This window comes from Puntigrus tetrazona, chromosome 5, assembly GCF_018831695.1.
Source record: "Puntigrus tetrazona isolate hp1 chromosome 5, ASM1883169v1, whole genome shotgun sequence".
In the NCBI taxonomy this organism is placed as follows: domain Eukaryota; kingdom Metazoa; phylum Chordata; class Actinopteri; order Cypriniformes; family Cyprinidae; genus Puntigrus; species Puntigrus tetrazona.
The window spans coordinates 9,364,374-9,382,740 of NC_056703.1; the positions used below are offsets into that span (position 1 = coordinate 9,364,374).

Sequence of the window (18,367 nt, forward strand, 5' to 3'; positions counted from 1 at the left end):
TATAAAGTGTTCTTTGAAGCTCTTCGGGTTCACCTTATTGTCTCATTGAGTAATTCCAAACAGTTTAGACCAATGCAAGGTATTCTACAAATCTAATAATGTGACTTTTGGAATAATAAATATAGTTGTAATAACATAGTAAAAAGAATATTAAGCAATTTAAAATGAAATAGAAATTGTGATTTGTGTAATAATAATAATTTATTATTATTATTATTATTATTATTATTATTATTATTCAATTAGTGCATTTAGCAGATACCTTTATCCAAAGCAGCTAACTTATTATTTATTAATATATTGTTGTTGTTGATGTTGTTGTTACTATTATTGTTATTGTTATTTTTTAAATTAATAAAGTTGTTAGAGTAACTGCTTGAAATGCAGTTTAAAATTCCATTGCCATAATGTTCAAAAATAAGAGCATAATTTCTGGTTCCCTCCCCTTGCTGGGGGTCAGAGGTCCTATGGGGTGACACTCGTTGATGCTGATTTTTTTTATTTGTTTATTTGTGTGTGTTTTGGAGCAGGTGGAGCTCCAGCTGTCCGTAAGGAGGTGATCAGAAATAAGATCCGTGCCATTGGGAAAATGGCCAGAGTCTTTTCCGTTCTCAGGTCAGTCTGCATTCAATTATATACTGTGTGTGTGTGTGTGTGTGTGTGTGTGTGTGTGTGTGTGTTTATAAATTTACTGTACTGCTTGTGAAATAATTACAGTTATCAAAAAGAAAAAAAAAATGTTTGTATAAAGAACAGGAAAAATTCCCTTGTGAAGTTTTGTTTTAATGCCACACACACGCGCACACACACACACTTTTCCTTCATTAGGATTAATGAGCTGGCGTCAGTGAGTCATCTTGCAGAATAGCGGTCTAATTATATTAGACATTATTCCAGATGAACAATGCCATAGATAATGGACGAACAGAGGACATCTTGAAGTCTTTTGTCTTTGGTTTTCTGAGCGATATTCATATTAGGTTGCCGAAAGTTTCAAATTAGCATGTATTTCCTCTTTTTCCTGCTTCCCCACCCTAATTGATTATATGCCGTTCAGTACTTTGAACACAACCCTAATTGTGTGTGTGTGTGTGTGTGTGTGTGTGTGTGTGTGTTATGCCGCAGGGAAGAGAGCGAGAGTGTACTGACCCTCAAAGGGCTCACCCCAACCGGAACGCTACCTCTAGGAGTGTTGTCTGGAGGCAAGCAGACCTTACAGAATGGTAAGTGAGCATGTTTATGGTTTTGTAATGGTAAGTTAGTAAAGTGGGTTCGCAGGCCTCTCGCATCCTACCCCGGAAATCGTATTGGATCATCATCATCACCACGTGTGACCCAGCGCTGCTCTCATCACACTCTTACGAAGGCAGAGAGTACCAGCATGCAGCAGCTACAATGAGCTTTGGCATGCGAGACACTAATGATGTTGACGTGTCTCTACCCCTCATCCTGAACGCCATCAGAGCTCATATACTGATGAGGGCTGTGCTCTTTTCTGCTCTGCGCCCGACTGCTTAATTCACTTTTTTTAGCAACATTCCAGTGCTAGCTACGGAATTATTGCCCACACCTCCAGCTGCTCAGATCCTTATTGCTGGTGTCAGGGCCAAAATCGTTCCTAAAATCAGTATTTTGTAAAATGAAACCATTCAATTAGAACTTGCATTGAGACATTACTTTCTCAAGTTACATTTTTCACAGAACTTACAGTTCAGCGTTACTGTTTTTGCTTCTTTGATGGGAGTATAAAGCCATTAAACTTTCAAATTTAAAAGTATCTATTTTTATTTTTTAAAAGTCTCTTATAGTCAAGGCCGTATTTATTCGATCAAATGCATAAAAAACAACATTGTAATATGTTATTAAATTTAAAGAAAATGCTTGAAAATCTTGAAGTCATTAATTTAATGCGTTATTGGTGAATAAGTATTCATAAAAATTATCATAATTGATCATAAGAGAGATATATTTTTCATGACATCATAAATTCTCATGACTATCTGTCTCAATTCACAAAACCTTAACTAGGTCTTAAATAGACTTCAATTTCTTTAATTACAATATAATAATATATTATGACATTTCAGCTTTTTTCTGCACTGTGAACACCTGCTGTATCCTGTTGTCCACCTATGAACTAATGCAATGTTTACACTGATTATTTGCCTAAGTGTTGTATAAAGCCCTTCCCTGTAGGCTCACATTAAGCCATGTGATTTAGCCACCTGCACTAGAGAGAGCTCGGAGAACCAATCAGAGGCTGCCTGTCATGAGAGCCACATCATGACTCTGTGGATTGACCTGTCCTCTCTGGGTAGACGAATCTGTTGGCTAGGTGTCCAGGACTAAAGGTCATTAAAGGCCAATGGCGTAGGGAAGTTTGTGCGAGTGAGTAGTGATGGAGTGAGAGAGGGAAATCGGAGGGAGACAGTGGGTGGATGTCACTGTTTGAAGTACATATAGAAAATTCAGTGACCTTTTAAGAAGCTGGCTTCATTGTCCGTGTGGGTCAGACATCAAGCCACCCAGACCTACGGAACAGAGAGGAATATTAAAGAAACTTAAGAAGCTGTTGGCCTCATCTTACCAGAAGACCTTAGGACAGCTATAACCATATAATCAGAAAGTAATATTATTTTAGAAGATGGGTTTGTTTTCTGGCTACCGTCCTCTCACATCAGCTAATACGGCATAGATTAGTTGTGTCTGACAAAATGTCTTGCCTGTAGAAATCTCCAAATCAGAGATCAATTCAAAATGGTATATAAAGGGTACTTTTATTCAAGATCTTTATTTTTAGTATTTAATATTTAGTGTTAATATAAAACAAAATTATACATGTTTTTTTTTTTTTTTACCCTTGTTTCACCAAAACTCCTAGTGTAATAGTTTTTTTTGTTTGTTAGTTTTTTCCTTATGGTCTAACGGTTACTCTGGTTGTAAAGAACTAATTGCTTTTTTCCTCACTAACTGCTCTGTTTATATTACTGTTGGATTCTTTAACTACTAATACGCCTGCATTGCTGTGGTGTGTGGGGTTAATATGCTCGGGGTGTAATCACACTGATATAACCTCTCTCTCTCCATTCATTTTGGGCTACTTCCTGCTGTGCTTGCTAATACAGCCACCATAGAAGCAAAGGAGGGCCGAGGTACGCTGGCTGTAATGTGTCATCTCCTGCCCCTTTATATGCTGTCCTTTTTCCCCTTTGTGTGTTTTTGTGCCTTGCTGTTCACCTCAAAGTCTGTCTTTGTGTGTATGTGTACTGGTTTTTGTGGTTAACACGGACAAAAATTGGTATAATGACGTGGGTATGACAGGTATTACAATTTGAAGGTGGTTTGTGAGGACACTGCTAATGTCCCTGTAATTCAAAAGGTTTTAAAAAAACTTCTTCTTTTTTTTTTTTTGAAAGTCAAAAAATGCAGAAAGTGTCCTGTAAGGGGAACAGTTGGTGTAGGGTAGATAGAATATATGGTTTGTAAAGAGCTTGTAAAGTCCCCATAAAGCACAAAAACTGTGTGTTTGTGTGTGTGTGTGCACCTCAAACGAATCATGGAAAATCTATATTCTTGCACGAACCAATTGAATTGAATACAGCGGTTAACATTTCATAAAGGCATTTTTTAGTGTGTATATATATATATATATATATATATATATATATATATATATATTATGATAAATGTATGTGGACACTTAAAGGCATCCATGCAGTAAGGGACTGACTCCACTTCACCTCATTAATTAGCTGTTGCCTGTTGACCGGAGGGGTTTGCTGGTTAGTCCTGGGCCCTGGCTAGAGCGTGCTAATTCCCATTCTGCCATGCGATTGGCGGAGAGTCCAGGACCTTCCTCCACCAAACATTTTCAGATTCTAATCTCGTTACGACTCTGCGTTCCTAAGACTGTCTGTTCCCGTTCATGCGTAACACTCTTGCCCGAGGCCTCTCGCCCGCTGTAATGTACCGAGGCTATAAGCTATTGTGCAGACAAACACAAACAGACGCTCTGGCATGAAATGTTAAGTGTGCCAGAGCAAGACACTCGAGTTCCTGACCCGATTTCTAAGTTCAGCCGCATCTCCATTTTTACTGGTGTTGAATGGGCGTCTTGTGTTTGCTCTGTCAACTGGAAACGGTCATGATTCACCTTGGCAGTTGCCTGGTGTTTTCAGAAATGCCATAGGACATAATAAGCCTGTTAGTTGTGCAAGAATCAACTTTCCTGTTCGTGCATGTTGTTTTGGTGAAATATGTGTTTCAGCTCTTTTTGTGGCTTAAAGTATGAGTGATGTGTTACGGCATATGTCTTCATGTCTTCTGAATTTTGAAGTGAATTGGCACTCCTTTTTTTTCAGTGCTATAAATTCACTTTTTATGCAATATAAGTAAAATGTTACATATGGCCTGTGCAATTAAATTGTAAATTATATGAATTGAAACGATACATATAAAAAAAATCTTATTTCTGTGCATTTTATTATATATTTTACTGCACCCCATAATTGTAAAATTGCAAGTTACAGTTTTTGCCACCATTTTGCCCTCCCTGTTTCTCTAAACAGGTTAAAAAGTTCAGTAAGATTTAATTTTATTCATTTTTTTTTACTTTAACTCCGCAAAGATACATTAAATTGATCCATGAGACTTTTTTTTTTCTGAATAAATCCTGTAGTAATTTTTTTTTTCATTAAAAATTGTTTCAACAAAAAATTCAAATCAATGAATTACATATAAGCATATATAATGCATTTCTGTTTAAAGTTACATATTAATTAATATTTCACAAAATTTTTGTTTTGCTATGTTGTGCTAAGTAAATAAGCATAAGATACTCTTACCAGTTCAAGATACTCTTGATCATTTAAAAAAAGCACCACAATTGCATTTCCTTCATGGTTAAATCATTCAATCAATAGGCTTTTTGATCACTCTAAATGCCCAAAGGTAAACCTTTTTGCAGTAATTGTCTGGTTTTTTTTTTTTTTTCTCGACCTCATTTTCTTTTTTCCCCGGTAGCCATCCAAGGCTTCTCTCCTACACGGAAAATCCGCAACTTCGAAGAAGCTCGTGGCCTGGACCGAATAAACGAACGGATGCCTCCTCGCAAGGACGGCCAGCAACCTGACGGTACCACAGTTAACGCTGCCAATGAGAAAAACGGCACTGACGGGAACGTGTAAGGGGAGATTTTGCACTTTTCCTCTCCTCCATAGCATTGTCTCTTTCTCTGCCACGTTCTCCACAAGACAGACCCCTCGACTGCCGGGATCCTGCAGAGGAGGGCCTGGGATGTGGAGAGGAATCATTCCACGGACAGAGAGAGAAATCACTTACAACTAAGTACAAACAAGAGATTTTATTTATTAAATGAGTTGTATTAGATGTACTTGATAGCAACATTTTAAAGATGAGTGAACATTTTGAAAGTGTGCAAAAAAACAAAAAACAAAACAGGTATACAGTCACAATGTGTCAACCTTTAAACTACAGTTTTGTAACTCGAGAGCAGAGATGTGGGTTTAAGATGCTGCACGGATCAGATGATCTAGTTAATCCCAGTTTTATAATATTGTACGTCGCAACGTATTTGGCAAGGGATGGTTTGACTATACTGATGTATGTTATCAAGTCTGTAAGGGATTTTATTAAGACGAAAAACAAACCTAAGGGAAATAACTTCAACTGTAGGTTCATTGAAAAATATTTTATATCTACGAAAGTAAAACTGTTTAATATTACTCGTGAAAATATTAGCTGCTTTGGTTTCTGTGTGTCTATTTCTACTTTGTCCAAAAACAGCCAGATGACGCCACATGCAAGCAGCCATAACATTGATTTAAACAGAAGTTGTTTGATTCTACAAAAGCAAAGCATGTCTTATGAAAGCCTCTCGTAATCTTACTTCTGCATCTGTACTTGAAGCTATTTCAGTCTCTTTAGAAATATCATTTGACAGTCTTTCAGACTCGCTTTCCCTCGTTTCTTTCTGACACACTTCTCTTTTTTTTTTTTTTTTTTTCTTTCTTAAAAAATATGATAGATGAGATTGGCATGCAACCAACCAGTTTTATTTGTTAATATATACAGTGAAATCTGTTTAGTATGCCTATGAGCTCATGTACACTTGTAACAGCCAATGTGGGACGTGTGAAGTTGCTTTGATCAACTCAAAAGCCAAAGTTTTTTTTTTTGTTTGTTTTTTGTGTGTGTATGTGCTTTGCTGAGTTCACTGCCAGAGCTCTAACCAACCCTAATATAGGGTATGATGGGGAGGTAATGAGGAATATTGCACTAAACGCAAGTGTTTGTAAATAGAGAACATCTACACGTAATATTGAATATCCTCTCTTTAAAGAATGTCCTCCAGGCCATCACTTAACGCAAAGTATTCAGCTTTCGCTCGTACAGACTATTGATTTCATCCAGTTCGTGCTTGAGACATTAGCAAAGCATGCTGAGCTTGATAAACGTGTCGCGAACTGACTTGGTGGTTTGAGCTGTAACACTATGTGAGGTATTGTGGTAAGGTTTTTTATTACATGGCTGCTTGTTTTAACAGGTTTAGGGAATGTTGTGGTATGTCTCCACCTACTGTTGAGATACAGAACTAAAAGAGACTAGAGGAAGAGCATTAGGCCTTTTAATGCATGTTTTTATTCATTTTAACAGGAGCAGCAGGTTCATCTGGTTTTAAAGCAGGTTTAATCAGGAGTTTGCGATGGTGTTGAATGTCTGATGCTATGCACATGAGCAACCCACCCCGTTTTCTGGAAGCATTTGAAATGTACATTTTAGACAACAGTTCATTTTGTACAATTTTAGTTTTTTTTTGTGTGCGTGTGTGTGTGTGCGCGTGCGTTTTATTCAGACCAATTTTTTTCACTTTTATTTTTTATTTAAATGCAGGACCGGTTCTTCACATGAGAATGATTTTCAAAATCGAATGATACGACTGATATGTTGTGCTCATCTTTAGGTGTATGAATTCAGCTTTTATGACAAATAAATGTGTGATTCCAGCGCAACCTTCCAGCACACAGCATTTTCTGAAGTGTGCATGTGTTTCGCTGGATCATATCAGTGCAGTGCATCTGTGGACTCTGAAGGGAACATTCGCTACGTTTATTTGCATGCATTTCAAACGACACCAGTGGAAGTGCGCGGCTAATCTGGGATCGGTTCTACTGTTTTCCTTCGAATGGTTTAACAGGGTGTGGGCTGGTCTTGGGATACTGGCGACGTGAACTTCTAATGGAAGGATGAGGACGTTTGAATTAAGTTTCTGTTTGCATTTAAGAGTTGAAATGTTGAGTATTAGGCCTTCTTGGGCTCAGTGAAGTCCCTGAAACACATCTGTGGGAATGTGTAAAAAAAAAAAAAAATGTTGTTTATGCACATTTATAGCATCGTTAAAAATTATAATATGGGGATTTAATTGAACGAGCATTTTATCAAGTACTTGTAACGCGAGGCCACCATAAATTTCTTGATATTATGTAGATGTATCAGTTAAGAAGACAAATAAAAACTGAAATACTGTGGACCTCATGTTTGGTCATATTTTCTTGTTTTGTTGTTGTTGTTGTTGTTGTTGTTGTTGTTTTGGGGTTTTTATCTTTAAAAAAACCAGTAAATTATGTGTTTCAGCATGCAAATATATATTTCAGTCATACATTCACATTGCATTTTACAACGTGTAAAATACATTTTCATAAATACTAAATTAACCACAATGTTATTTTTAAAGCATTTAAAAGTTGTTTACATTGCAATGAAAATCTAGGATAGAATCACATCTAGCAGAGGTAGTGACTTTACAGGGGGGGGGAGTGAAATTTGATAAACTTTAGAAAATCTGCTTTCTAACCTGAGCTTTCTGTGAAAACGAGTCGGTAGTTTTGCTGACTCAAAATCTTTACTATATAGAGGGCAGGCTCAATTATACAGGAACAGACTGTACAAATAAATTAAAGGGACATTAAAAAAAAATCTTATTTTCAGTTAAAAACAAAACCTGTCACTCAAGGACAATTTTTACACTGTAAAATTCATTTAGGTGTGTTGGTCTCAAATGTATGCTGAGCATGTGGCTTATTTTCTTCTCTTGAAGACTTTACTAAGCCACAGACTCGTAGCATTTATATCCAGTCTGCCGGGTCTTGAGTGACTCGCTTCTTGAGGTTTGAGAGGTGTTATGTCACACCCTTGGAGGAGGTGGTCTAAGTGCCTGCGAGGGAGAGAATTAATAAAAACTTCTGCTGTTTGTATTAAAAAAAAAAAAAAAAAAAAAAAATACTGTACATATGGTTATCACGGAAGTTAAGTCTTTCTGATTTAAAACAACATTAGGAATGTTCATTTTAGGTTGATTTACTATTCCTTTAAATACGGATGTAAGCGTGAGTCATTAAACATATGTAGAGTTAGTTAGTTAGTACCTGACGTGCATTTAGGTAGTCGTTATGTAGAGCTCTGGATTGAACTGAAGAGGGTGCAGGAGGTGCTGAAGGCCTTATTACCTGAGAAGAAACAAGACATCACAAAGTCGTGTTAACTCTTTCACATTTCATTGGGTGTAGACTGTGTTTGTTGTTAAATGAAATGTGACTGCAAGTTACCGGAGATGGCTTCTGGTTCAGGGATGATTCGGGGATGTCGACTACGTGAACTTTCTGCTGCCTTGGATGGCTACGAAGACAACATCAGCATTAAATACACTTGACTTAATTAAAAAAAAATAAAAAATTCACTCAAAGTTTTGGTTTCCTATATTCCTACCTAAGTGAGTTTGGCATGCTCCTTCTGCGCTTGTAAAAGAAGACCGCTAGTCCGATTAGAAGTGTCCCAATCAGGACGCAGACAACCACAGCAATGGCTATTGTCACACCTAGAAATGCAGAGAGGTAAAAATCTTACTTGTGATCCTCAAAACTAAATGAGCGCGAGGCTATTTTGAACGCCGTAGTATACCTTTAGAAGAACCTTCGCTTCCTGCTGGTGTTTCACAATTTGGAGGCAGCCATCCAGTTTCACATCTACACTCCTTTCTGTGGTCACAAACCTGTACGCATGTACGCTTAGGTTAATTCTTCAAAAACAAGTTATAACTTCTGACACACGGTGTGTATATCTTACAAAAGAGCATTTCATAAAATGTCCTCAATGTGGGACATATAAAGGTTTATCTGAACTAATCGGTTTCATTTTATGAGGAAACGATACGTTTGGGAAAAGGCATATTATTACCCCATGGCCTCTGCATTTGGCGGAGCAATTTGTTGCTTTGTAAGCCGTTTCTAGGTCAACGCACTCATTCTGGTTACAAACCTGAGAAAACAAACGCATCGAAATGGGCAAATTATAGTGCTTACTGATAGCGAAACTATAAAGGTGATTGTTATTCAACCACAAGGAAATCAGTAGGGAGTAGCTGACATGTATCTAGTCTTACCAGTCCTTCCCCGCATTTGGTGCCAGAGTCGACTTGACCGTAATCTTTGGCAGGATCGCCGTAGAATGTGGCTTTACAATTATTAAATGTTACTAGCCTTCCATAATTGGGACTTGCATTGCCGTTTTCGCAGAACAGTTTTCCACACATCACATCTCTGCAGAGAGACAAAAAATGGTGTTTTTCCAGACAGTGAAGAGATTTGCGAAGGGATTAAGGGACATGGCGATAAATGTAAAATCGTACTGTTTTTGGCATCCAATATAGCTATCTCCATTGCGTTTACAGTAGGCGTAGTATTCCGCTCTTGTGTTCTGGTTGTAGCAATAGTCTCGAGCCACCACAGCAGCTTGATTTATTCGAATAGAAAAATGTGCACAGTCACATGGGGCCTAAAAACACAAATTTTTCACTATTGTGTTGCACCAATACTGTACTCACTTGGACCCCACATTTTAATGCACTGCTCCTCTCTCTGTGGACACTGACCGTTGTAGCAATACCCTTTCCCGTTCTTGCAAGGGAGTCCATTGACTGTAAAGACGTCTTCGGGACACTCGGCTGATTTTCCGGTGCATGACTCGGGCAAATCACACTCATCATTTTTCGGACGACACACATGCGCGGCTGACATGATCTGGTGGGGAGGAAGAAAAACGTGCAGGTTATTGGCAGTTAGGCCTATAAATGAATAAAACCGTATGACAAATCATTTAACTATACAAAATGACAAAAGGTTGAAATGCGATTGATACGAAAACCCACGGAGAAGTGTCATTTGAGTCTATTCGTTATTCATGAGAGGGAACGCCCCTCAATTCATTTTCCTCCAATCACTGTCTGCTGCAGGAGAGCGGCATTGAAAACCACTATGAGGCAACTTTGAGACGCAGTTTCCTCGCAGGAAAGATTTTTTTATCTTACCTTGCAATTCTCACAACATTCCCCTGTTGCACATTGCGAGCCTTCTGTCATTTTGCAGGTGGTGGCATTGCAGCATGGGTTTGTACATTCCTGTTGGTTGTGAAATAAAGACAATGAGTATGTCTTAAGGTGTCTTAGCATTTTAGGTGTGTTTGCTTTGGGCACAAAATAAATTGTATTTTAAGTACTGGTTCTGAGAGTCTAGAAAAGCTCTTGGTACATGTCAAACGATGAATGAATAAATGATTGAACATGAAGTAAAAGTATGCGGTCCACCCCACACAATTTCTGTCCAAAAAGAAGAGATGACTAATATAGTGCATGTACAGATTTGCAGTAATTATTACATGCAATCCATCATCTATTTTGAACAGTGAGAAGATATGAGAGACTGACAATCCCATCTCCTCCCATATGCACAACAGACACAACACCAAACACATCTGTTGTCAAATGTGGAGCAATCATTCCTGTTGCAAACTGTCTGTGCATGTCTTCACATTACTTCCCATGCGATTATACACTTGCATGTTCAGTACCTTTTCACAAATGAGTTTGATTGGTACTTGACAATTTGAGTTAACTTGAAACCCCAGTCTGCTTACCTCCACTGTTCCACAGTCGCATTGTTCTCCTATCTCCACAAATCCATTTCCACATACGGGTGGCTGAATCAGATCTTTTGGTTTGGGCATATTCAAAAGGCATTCTGGGTTTTTGCTGTTCAGGTAGTCTACATAGTTAGTTGTGCTGCAGCTGCTGAAGTGTTGAGGGATGAAATAGCTGCGGAGATATGGAGCGGTGATATTTGCTCAGAGCTTTTTTTGTAGGCTCTCCATAAATAAAACATTACGCTATAAATTGCAGATTTGTTCAAAAATACTAAGGTAATGAAGTTCAACTGGTTCACGGTAAGCACCTGAGAGCGGCTGTCATAATGCAAGTGCCATCAGAACAAACGCAGCTGCTGCTGTCGTGACTCATGCCCAGATTGTGCCCCATCTCGTGGGCCATAGTAGCCCCCACTGCTATAGCCTTAGGGTTGTGGTCCTTTGAAGAGAAATAAACAACTATAAATACAGACTTAACAGTGATGAAAACTGGTTTTCCATTCAAATTTTGTCTATATTATGATGAAGTATTAATTCGGCATTAAGTAAAGAATAGCAATAAACCAATAACATGCTGATTTATCAATATGTTCTGGTAGAAAATATTTCCTCTTTCTCCGTTAACGTAAAGTTATTCTCTTCATGTAAAAGCATGAAAATGTATTTGTTCATAATGTTACTTCACAGATGAATAAAACACCCCCCAAAACATCTCAATAACTGCAATTTTGCATGTCCTTATCCTTTATTGTGATCCTGTCAGATTATTTATTTATTTTCATTCATGGCTTGTTATGAGCGACTGTTAGTACCTGCACAATCCCTGTTGAAAGACCTCCACACAGAGTTCCAATGTAAGCTAGACCCACCGTTGCTCCATCAAGGTCGACTGCACTGTGAGAACAAACCAAAATTTGTAATCTACGTACATCTTCTTCCAGTTTCAGTTCCTAAACTATTTAAATGTAGAACAAGAAGAGCTATTAGTATTGCAGAAGTTCTGAGCTGATCTGATTAACAATACAATAGTTTCCCCAGCGTGAGAGCTGACCTGAGGAGATGGGCGTTGTCGTGCTGCTGTCTATTGACGAGATCGTTGTTCCTCCACTGGGTAAAACCGTCCAAAGTAGCTCCAGCTGCAGGAGAAACTGTTATCTTATCGCTATCTGTCCAGGCTTCAAATCCAGTCAGGGCAACAAATGTGTTGATTTCTTTATATACCTGCACATCAAGCAAAGAGTAAAAGAAAGAGTCACGTTACTCTATGCTGTGTACAACGGAATCCAAAAAAAACATTAGCAAGTTTTGTTTTGTTCTGATTAAGGACCTATTTAAATGACAATTATTCGAAAATCAGCATAGTAGTCCTACAATAGGCTATTCATCACAACATGCTACTGTTAGTATTTTGGGTAAAACTTTAGAATAGGGAACACTTATTCAATATTATATATGGCTCTGATTTGCTGCGTGCCTGTTAATAGTTAGTAAGGTAGTTATTACGTTTCGGTATTGGGTAGGATTAGGACTATAGAATAAGGTCGTGTAGAGCAAGGCATTAATATGTGCTACTAATATCTTAGTAATATGCATGCTAATAAGCAGCTAGTTAAGACACATTAAAATAAAGTATTACCGTATTATGCAAAATATTGGCACTGACTCGTGAGCTTATGGGAAACTTTGAGCTATGTTATCCAGCTTGTTTTGCATCTTGTGTGCTTCAGTGGAAGCAAGGACACCATTGACCTTGTCAAATTTAGAAATCTAGAACCCAGAAGTGCATTTAAATATTTCATACTCATTTTTATTGTGTTCCATTTTAAAATGTCTTTTGAAACAAGCTTTTGAAGGGAGTTTAAATCATAAAGTTTTTAGATATTTGTTTTGTACTATTGCAACACTATAAATGTATTTGACTAGAGTAGTAAACCAGTACTCATCAGAAGATCTGTAGATGGCAAAGATCTGTATCTAGTCATGTGATTAATTATCTCAGGAATCCTTATTATCACAGGACGCAGCTGCAATATCCTGTATGATCCATAAATGTTGGCATGCTGGATTTTCTTGATAACGTGTGTCATCAGTGACTCACATTATTGATGTAATTAATGATCTCAAATATCCTCTTTCTCAGCTTCTGAAGATCGCTGTCCATTTTCTTGTACTGAGGAGGAACAAAGAATTGAATGATGAACCCAAGCATTTTGTCACATAATCACACTGCTATTAGGACACACTTTTTGATAACGTCAGTGTTTTTTTTTTACAAACTTAGAAACAGTTTGACTTTATAAAAACCACAATGCTGTACAAGCACAAAATTCCACGAATGTTGCTCTTTTTTTGTATTAGGGCGTCATATATCATCTGATAGTCACTGAGGGACCCAAAATTAAATGAATAAATAAATTATTCACTTTAACACTCATTGAACGCTCTTTGAATAATTTTTAGATGAGTTATTCTGCATTAATCTTCAAGATGCACTGATTCCCGCTCTTACTTCGCTGTTGTCTGCCACAAGGAAGAACTCAATGTATTTTTGTTGTTGGAAGAAAGTTGGCCCCTGATCAAGAGGAAGCAATTGGATGGAAAAAAGAAAACAGATGAATTATTTCAGTGACAAAAGAAAACAAACTACCCTGCTTTAGTGCATTTACAGACCGATATTATGTTAATCTGGGACATTTTTTTGCACTTTAGACTTCTGCAATTTATTGCGAACGTCACATTAACGTTGCGGAACAACGAATAAGGCTTAATCACATGATCTGTTAGAATGTGGTTAAACTTTGTGAAACTTTAACTTTGAATAGAATAGACGTCTTACCGAGGAACGAGAACGACTTTTGAGAATGCGTGGAGGAGCGCCTTCCTCGCTCTCGTCCCAAGTAGTGTTGGTGACTCCACACACTCTAGGCGCCTCTTCGTTAACGTCTTCGTACTTAAAGACAGCATGGTCGCCCTCACCATCGTCAGACAACGGCTCGATCAGAAACCTCTGCTCCTCTGTTTTAAAATAGCCTCTGTGAAGACAAATGACGTAATGGGCACTTTTGTAATGTCTTTTGTGAGACGAGTAGCAAGCTTGGTGGATTCAAAACAATTGGCAGAAGAGGTGACTTAATCAAGAGTGCTTGTGAAATCGCGTGTTCTCATTTATCCAAGTACAAAAAAGCGGGTAACGCTGTAACTTCCGTTTGTTTCAGACAATTGAAGAACATGCTTGAAGCCACAAACTAACTATATGAAGTACTGGTAGAAAGACGCTTTTAAAAATGCGTATGTGTATTTTTGGTAAAGCAAATGAATATTCGATTGTAAAAGATTGAAAGAAATGACTTTTAATACCGTAATCCATCGCAGGTGCTCATGCTAACCGATGACTTACTCTCATTGACTATTTTCCCATGATAATAGCATAAATCCTGTAGGAGATAAAGAGTATTAAATAATGATATATTATATTAAATAAATAATATATTATATGTTGGTTGTAGCATACCAGATCTTCTGGTGTGGTGGTGACAAGCGTCCCATCTTCAGTGTAATAAGTTTCGCTATAGCCTTTCGTCAATAGGCCACTGTTGACCAACACACATTTCTCAGATCAGTAAGATTAGTCATTAATGGACAAATCGCAATATGTAACGTGGGAACTTCAATTTTAAAGTGACATAAAAATGTTTGACAATAAGGAACTTTTCGATATGACTACAAGCGGATATACAAAAGTGATGACAAAGGAGTAACTGGGAAAACAGGCTTACTCATTTTTCTGGAGGTGCATTTCAATGTCTCTACCACCCAGTGTCATGGCATATTTCACCGTGTCTGGTCTCGACTGCAGGGAAGGAAAAGAAATCAAATTCAGTTTGATTTTTAAAAAATGAATTTCGAGGCAGGTAGATGAAAACTCACCTTTAAGTCTCTTTTTTGTAGATCATGTAATCTGATTGGTCGAACGATCTCATACACCTTTTTTCCATCTAGCTCAGGAATGTGACCGACTATAGCAGGTTGACAAACAGAAGGAATTATAAACACTGAATCACAGATTAGTCATAAAGTGCAAACATGCAGAAATTATTATTTTTTTCAATATAGCCTGTAGATATATACTTGTCAGTGTCAGACTTTTCGATGTTCGACTGCCAACAGACTTACGCGGATATGTTATTTTAATGTTATGAGCAAAATCGCTAAACAGTAATCTCTGTCCAAGATAGTTTTTTTTTTTTTTTTTTGAAGCATGTTTGTTTTACTTCAACAAATCTGTGCTAATGATAACACAATCTGTCTCAAATCTAAAAGAAAGCAAATGCGTTAATCAAAGGGTGTGTTGAGCCTGAGGTTTTTAACTGCACTCTCAGGAAAAAATGGTTCAAAAAGAATGAAAGCTGTCGCCGGGGCAGTACCACCTTTTCAAAAGATACGAATATGTACCATACAAATATGTACATTTAAATGTATATATTAGTTATTAGTTAAAGGTACATATTAGTCACATACCTTTAAGGCAAATAATGGACAAAGCTGTAAAAAAGAAAACGCCCCAGTGACAGCATGTACTTTTTTATTTCTTTGTTTTTTTGCTGCAGCCCTTTCATGTAATCAAATAGTCTGCACTCTCAGAAATAAAGGTACAAAAGCTGTCATTGGGGAGGCGCCTTTTCAAAGGTGCACTTTTGTACCTATCAGGTTCAAATATGTACACTTTATGTACCGATATGTATCTTTAAGGTGCCAAAATGTAACATTTACCAACATGTTCCTTTTGTAAATGTACCGCCTCGCTGATATCATTTGTACCTTTATTTCCGAGAGTGTAATATGCACCAAAAAGTGACAGGCAGATTAACTAAAACAAAAAGAACTGACAACAGTTAATTATATTACAGTTAATTTCAGAATTAACATTAATACATTATATGCTTGCGAATGAAATTTTTTTGAATCAGTGCCATTTACTATACTATTTGGAATTGGTTTAGTTTTGTTACATTTACATGTAATACATAGGTACTACGATCTAACATATGAGCTGTTATTTCAGCTGTACATTATTTAAAATATGCAAATGATTCGAAATGATTTAAAACAATACTGTTTTTAGTGCAGAGCAAATACAGCATTGGCATGATTTTACCAGACTTAGTAAACCAAGGATCTGTGCAAATAAAAATATGAAATACGTTTCCAATCAAAGTATCATTCTAAAATGAAACGCTCTTTCAATTCATGAACTCTTTGACTTAGTCGGCGCAGTGCAGCATAAGAGCTGAAGAGTCCGCAGCAGTGCAGAGATAAGTTAATCAGTCATTGTGGAGCAGAGGCGCTGGTGTATCCAGTATCTTACCTGTGGGATCGAGTGAAACACACAGAGTAAAGATCCACAACATCAGATGTCTTCTGCCCATTGTCAGTGTACAGAACAACTGAAACAGGATCATATCGTTAAGCTACTTTTTATGGTTCAGATGAAGCGCGGTTTAGGCTCCAGACATGAACTTTCAGGAAATGACACAGAGGTATAAAAGATTAGTGGCATGCTTGGACACGCCCCTGAGAGTGTTAAAAGAATGCAGGAAATATGCAAACCGACCTTTACGTAGTGATACTTGCTCTCAGCGTTGACAAACACTATAAAGAAGCATCACACCTGGCCTTACTTAACTGCTCCAAAAAGTGACCCAGATAAATCACTCTGGGGACATGTCTTTATTAGTGTTATAGAAAATCATGCCTTTTTTTTTTTTTTTTTTTTTTTTTTTTTTACATTTGCTATAGTGTAAAATAAACGAAAAACCTCAAACGAATCGTAAGGTGAGGTGGTCGAGCAGGTCTGGACACGTGATTCAAGCACAACCTGATTCCACCTTTACTTTTTCTAAAATTTTGTTACAGTGATATGTAAATAAAAAATGCAAATACTTTGGCGCACATTAACAACTGGCTGAAATTCAGCTTTATCAAATCAGACACAAAGACCGCTATCTCTTTTCTTCGCACTGAAACTAAAAGCTTCATTCTACAAACAGGCAACTATATGCTTCCCTCAGATCTACTACTTTAGTGAAACTGAAACAAAAATGTTGGCCATACAAAGTACGTAACCACTTTCTTTCCTGTGCATGCAGTTTGTTATATTTTACAATGCTTACCATTTTATTTTATTTTTATTTTTTTGCTTAATTTATTGAAGTCATGACAAAGAACGATTTGGATAGATATACCATTGCTTGCACTGTAATGATTAATTTTCAAAATGTTACCACATGAATAAATAAAGCAAGCTGCCTGTAGAGACAAAAACATAAAGCCTCCAATATAGCAAAACATGTTGCCTTACCTTAACTTTGTTGCTCCTCGTGCTGTTTGGCTTTATGTTTTATTCGAGACTGGCAGATTCATGGTCTGTCTATGGACGCTGTCTGCTCATCATGTGAATTTCAAAAATGCATCTTTCCTTCCCTTTTTCTTCAGCCTCTGGGTTTTCTTAAAAAAAAAGTAAGTGCATGAAAATGTGTAATGTGAGCCAAAAATAGGAAACTCCTGCCCTGTCATCTGTGATTTCCTCACCCACTGAAATGCATTCTTGCTCTTCTTCTAATACACAAGGTCAAGTCAAGGACAATAATGCAGTTATTGTGCCTTCTCCTGACGCCTCCAACAAAGCCATTGTTCACTTGTTGGAGTGGAGAAAGCATGCAGTGTCCATTAGGGCCGCATGTGTTACAAACTGACCCTTTTCTTTCTTGCTCTCTGTCCTTCTGTGACCTATTGCTCAATTGTCTGTTCTGTCATGGATCTGTGTGTGTGTGTGTGTGTGTGTGTGTGTGTGAACTACTCATAGGTCGAGATCTGGTAGATGAAGCTGAGCATAATCAAAAAACAATATGTGGCCAAACAGCTGCTTCTGGAAAAAAAAAAAAAGACATTTAATATTTTCCAGAAGGCTTATGTAAAGAAACACTGTTGACACTGTCAACATTCAGATCCTGAGCATAACAGAACAAACTGATATATAAATACACTACTGTTTAAAAGTTTGAGTTAATAAGATTTTTGTTGAATTTAAAAAAACAACAACAAAGAAACAGTAATATTTTGAAATACTATTGCAATTAAAAATATATTTTTAGAACTTAATATTTAAAAAAAAAAAAAAAAAAAAAAAAACATGATGGTAAAGATGGATTTTCATTCTAATTATGATTTGGTGCATTTATTATTATTATTATTATTATTATTATTATTATTATTATTATTATTATTATCAGTATTTAACACATGTTGTGCAATATTTTTGAGAAAACAATGATAAAAGAAAATTCAGAAGAACAGCATTTATTAGAAATAGAAATGA

General features: G+C 37.1%; 2 protein-coding genes across 7 annotated transcripts in view; one reads left to right on the top strand and one right to left on the bottom strand.

Annotated features, from left to right (window-relative positions):
* ppp3cca (protein phosphatase 3, catalytic subunit, gamma isozyme, a) overlaps positions 1-7,549 on the top strand; it is a 30,458-nt gene extending 22,909 nt beyond the window's left edge. The window contains exons 11-14 of one of the 4 annotated variants that reach the window (XM_043240253.1): positions 528-615; positions 1,126-1,223; positions 3,126-3,152; positions 5,023-7,549. In XM_043240253.1, the coding sequence (XP_043096188.1) occupies positions 528-615; positions 1,126-1,223; positions 3,126-3,152; positions 5,023-5,186 (377 nt within the window). In that variant the 3' untranslated portion in view covers positions 5,187-7,549. The remainder of the gene's footprint in view (positions 1-527; positions 616-1,125; positions 1,224-3,125; positions 3,153-5,022) is intronic. The other 3 variants (XM_043240254.1, XM_043240255.1, XM_043240256.1) reach the window with 3 other exon arrangements.
* Positions 7,550-7,640: 91 nt separating this feature from the next.
* Positions 7,641-17,504, bottom strand: adam28 (ADAM metallopeptidase domain 28). Of its 3 annotated transcripts, XM_043240251.1 has the most exons (23): positions 17,351-17,504; positions 16,358-16,436; positions 14,920-15,008; positions 14,769-14,842; positions 14,504-14,582; positions 14,350-14,426; positions 13,829-14,024; positions 13,502-13,564; positions 13,091-13,162; positions 12,044-12,213; positions 11,805-11,886; positions 11,301-11,431; positions 10,987-11,164; positions 10,382-10,471; positions 9,899-10,094; positions 9,704-9,806; positions 9,458-9,614; positions 9,253-9,333; positions 8,977-9,067; positions 8,785-8,893; positions 8,625-8,694; positions 8,445-8,525; positions 7,641-8,233 (listed from the first exon to the last, which is right to left on the bottom strand). In XM_043240251.1, the coding sequence occupies exons 2-23, from the start codon at positions 16,416-16,418 to the stop codon at positions 8,204-8,206; spliced, it is 2,280 nt and encodes a 759-aa protein (XP_043096186.1). In that variant the 5' UTR covers positions 16,419-16,436; positions 17,351-17,504; the 3' UTR covers positions 7,641-8,203. The 3 variants fall into 3 exon arrangements, with proteins under 3 accessions (XP_043096186.1, XP_043096187.1, XP_043096185.1); XM_043240252.1 differs by lacking the exon at positions 16,358-16,436 and having other exon boundaries at positions 17,351-17,492; XM_043240250.1 differs by lacking the exon at positions 17,351-17,504 and having other exon boundaries at positions 16,358-16,525.
* Positions 17,505-18,367: the final 863 nt, after the last annotated feature.

Bases quoted from the DNA above. Each gene is read 5' to 3' on its own strand.
- adam28 (XM_043240250.1), bottom strand. From the start codon at position 16,451: ATGATCCTGTTTCAGTTGTTCTGTACACTGACAATGGGCAGAAGACAT. The intron at 11,165-11,300 runs GTGCTTACCGTG...ATATCTCCGCAG, and splicing joins ATTATGACAGCCGCTCTCAG to CTATTTCATCCCTCAACACT. The intron at 9,334-9,457 runs GTAAGACTAGAT...TTGTTTTCTCAG, and splicing joins CCAAATGCGGGGAAGGACTG to GTTTGTAACCAGAATGAGTG.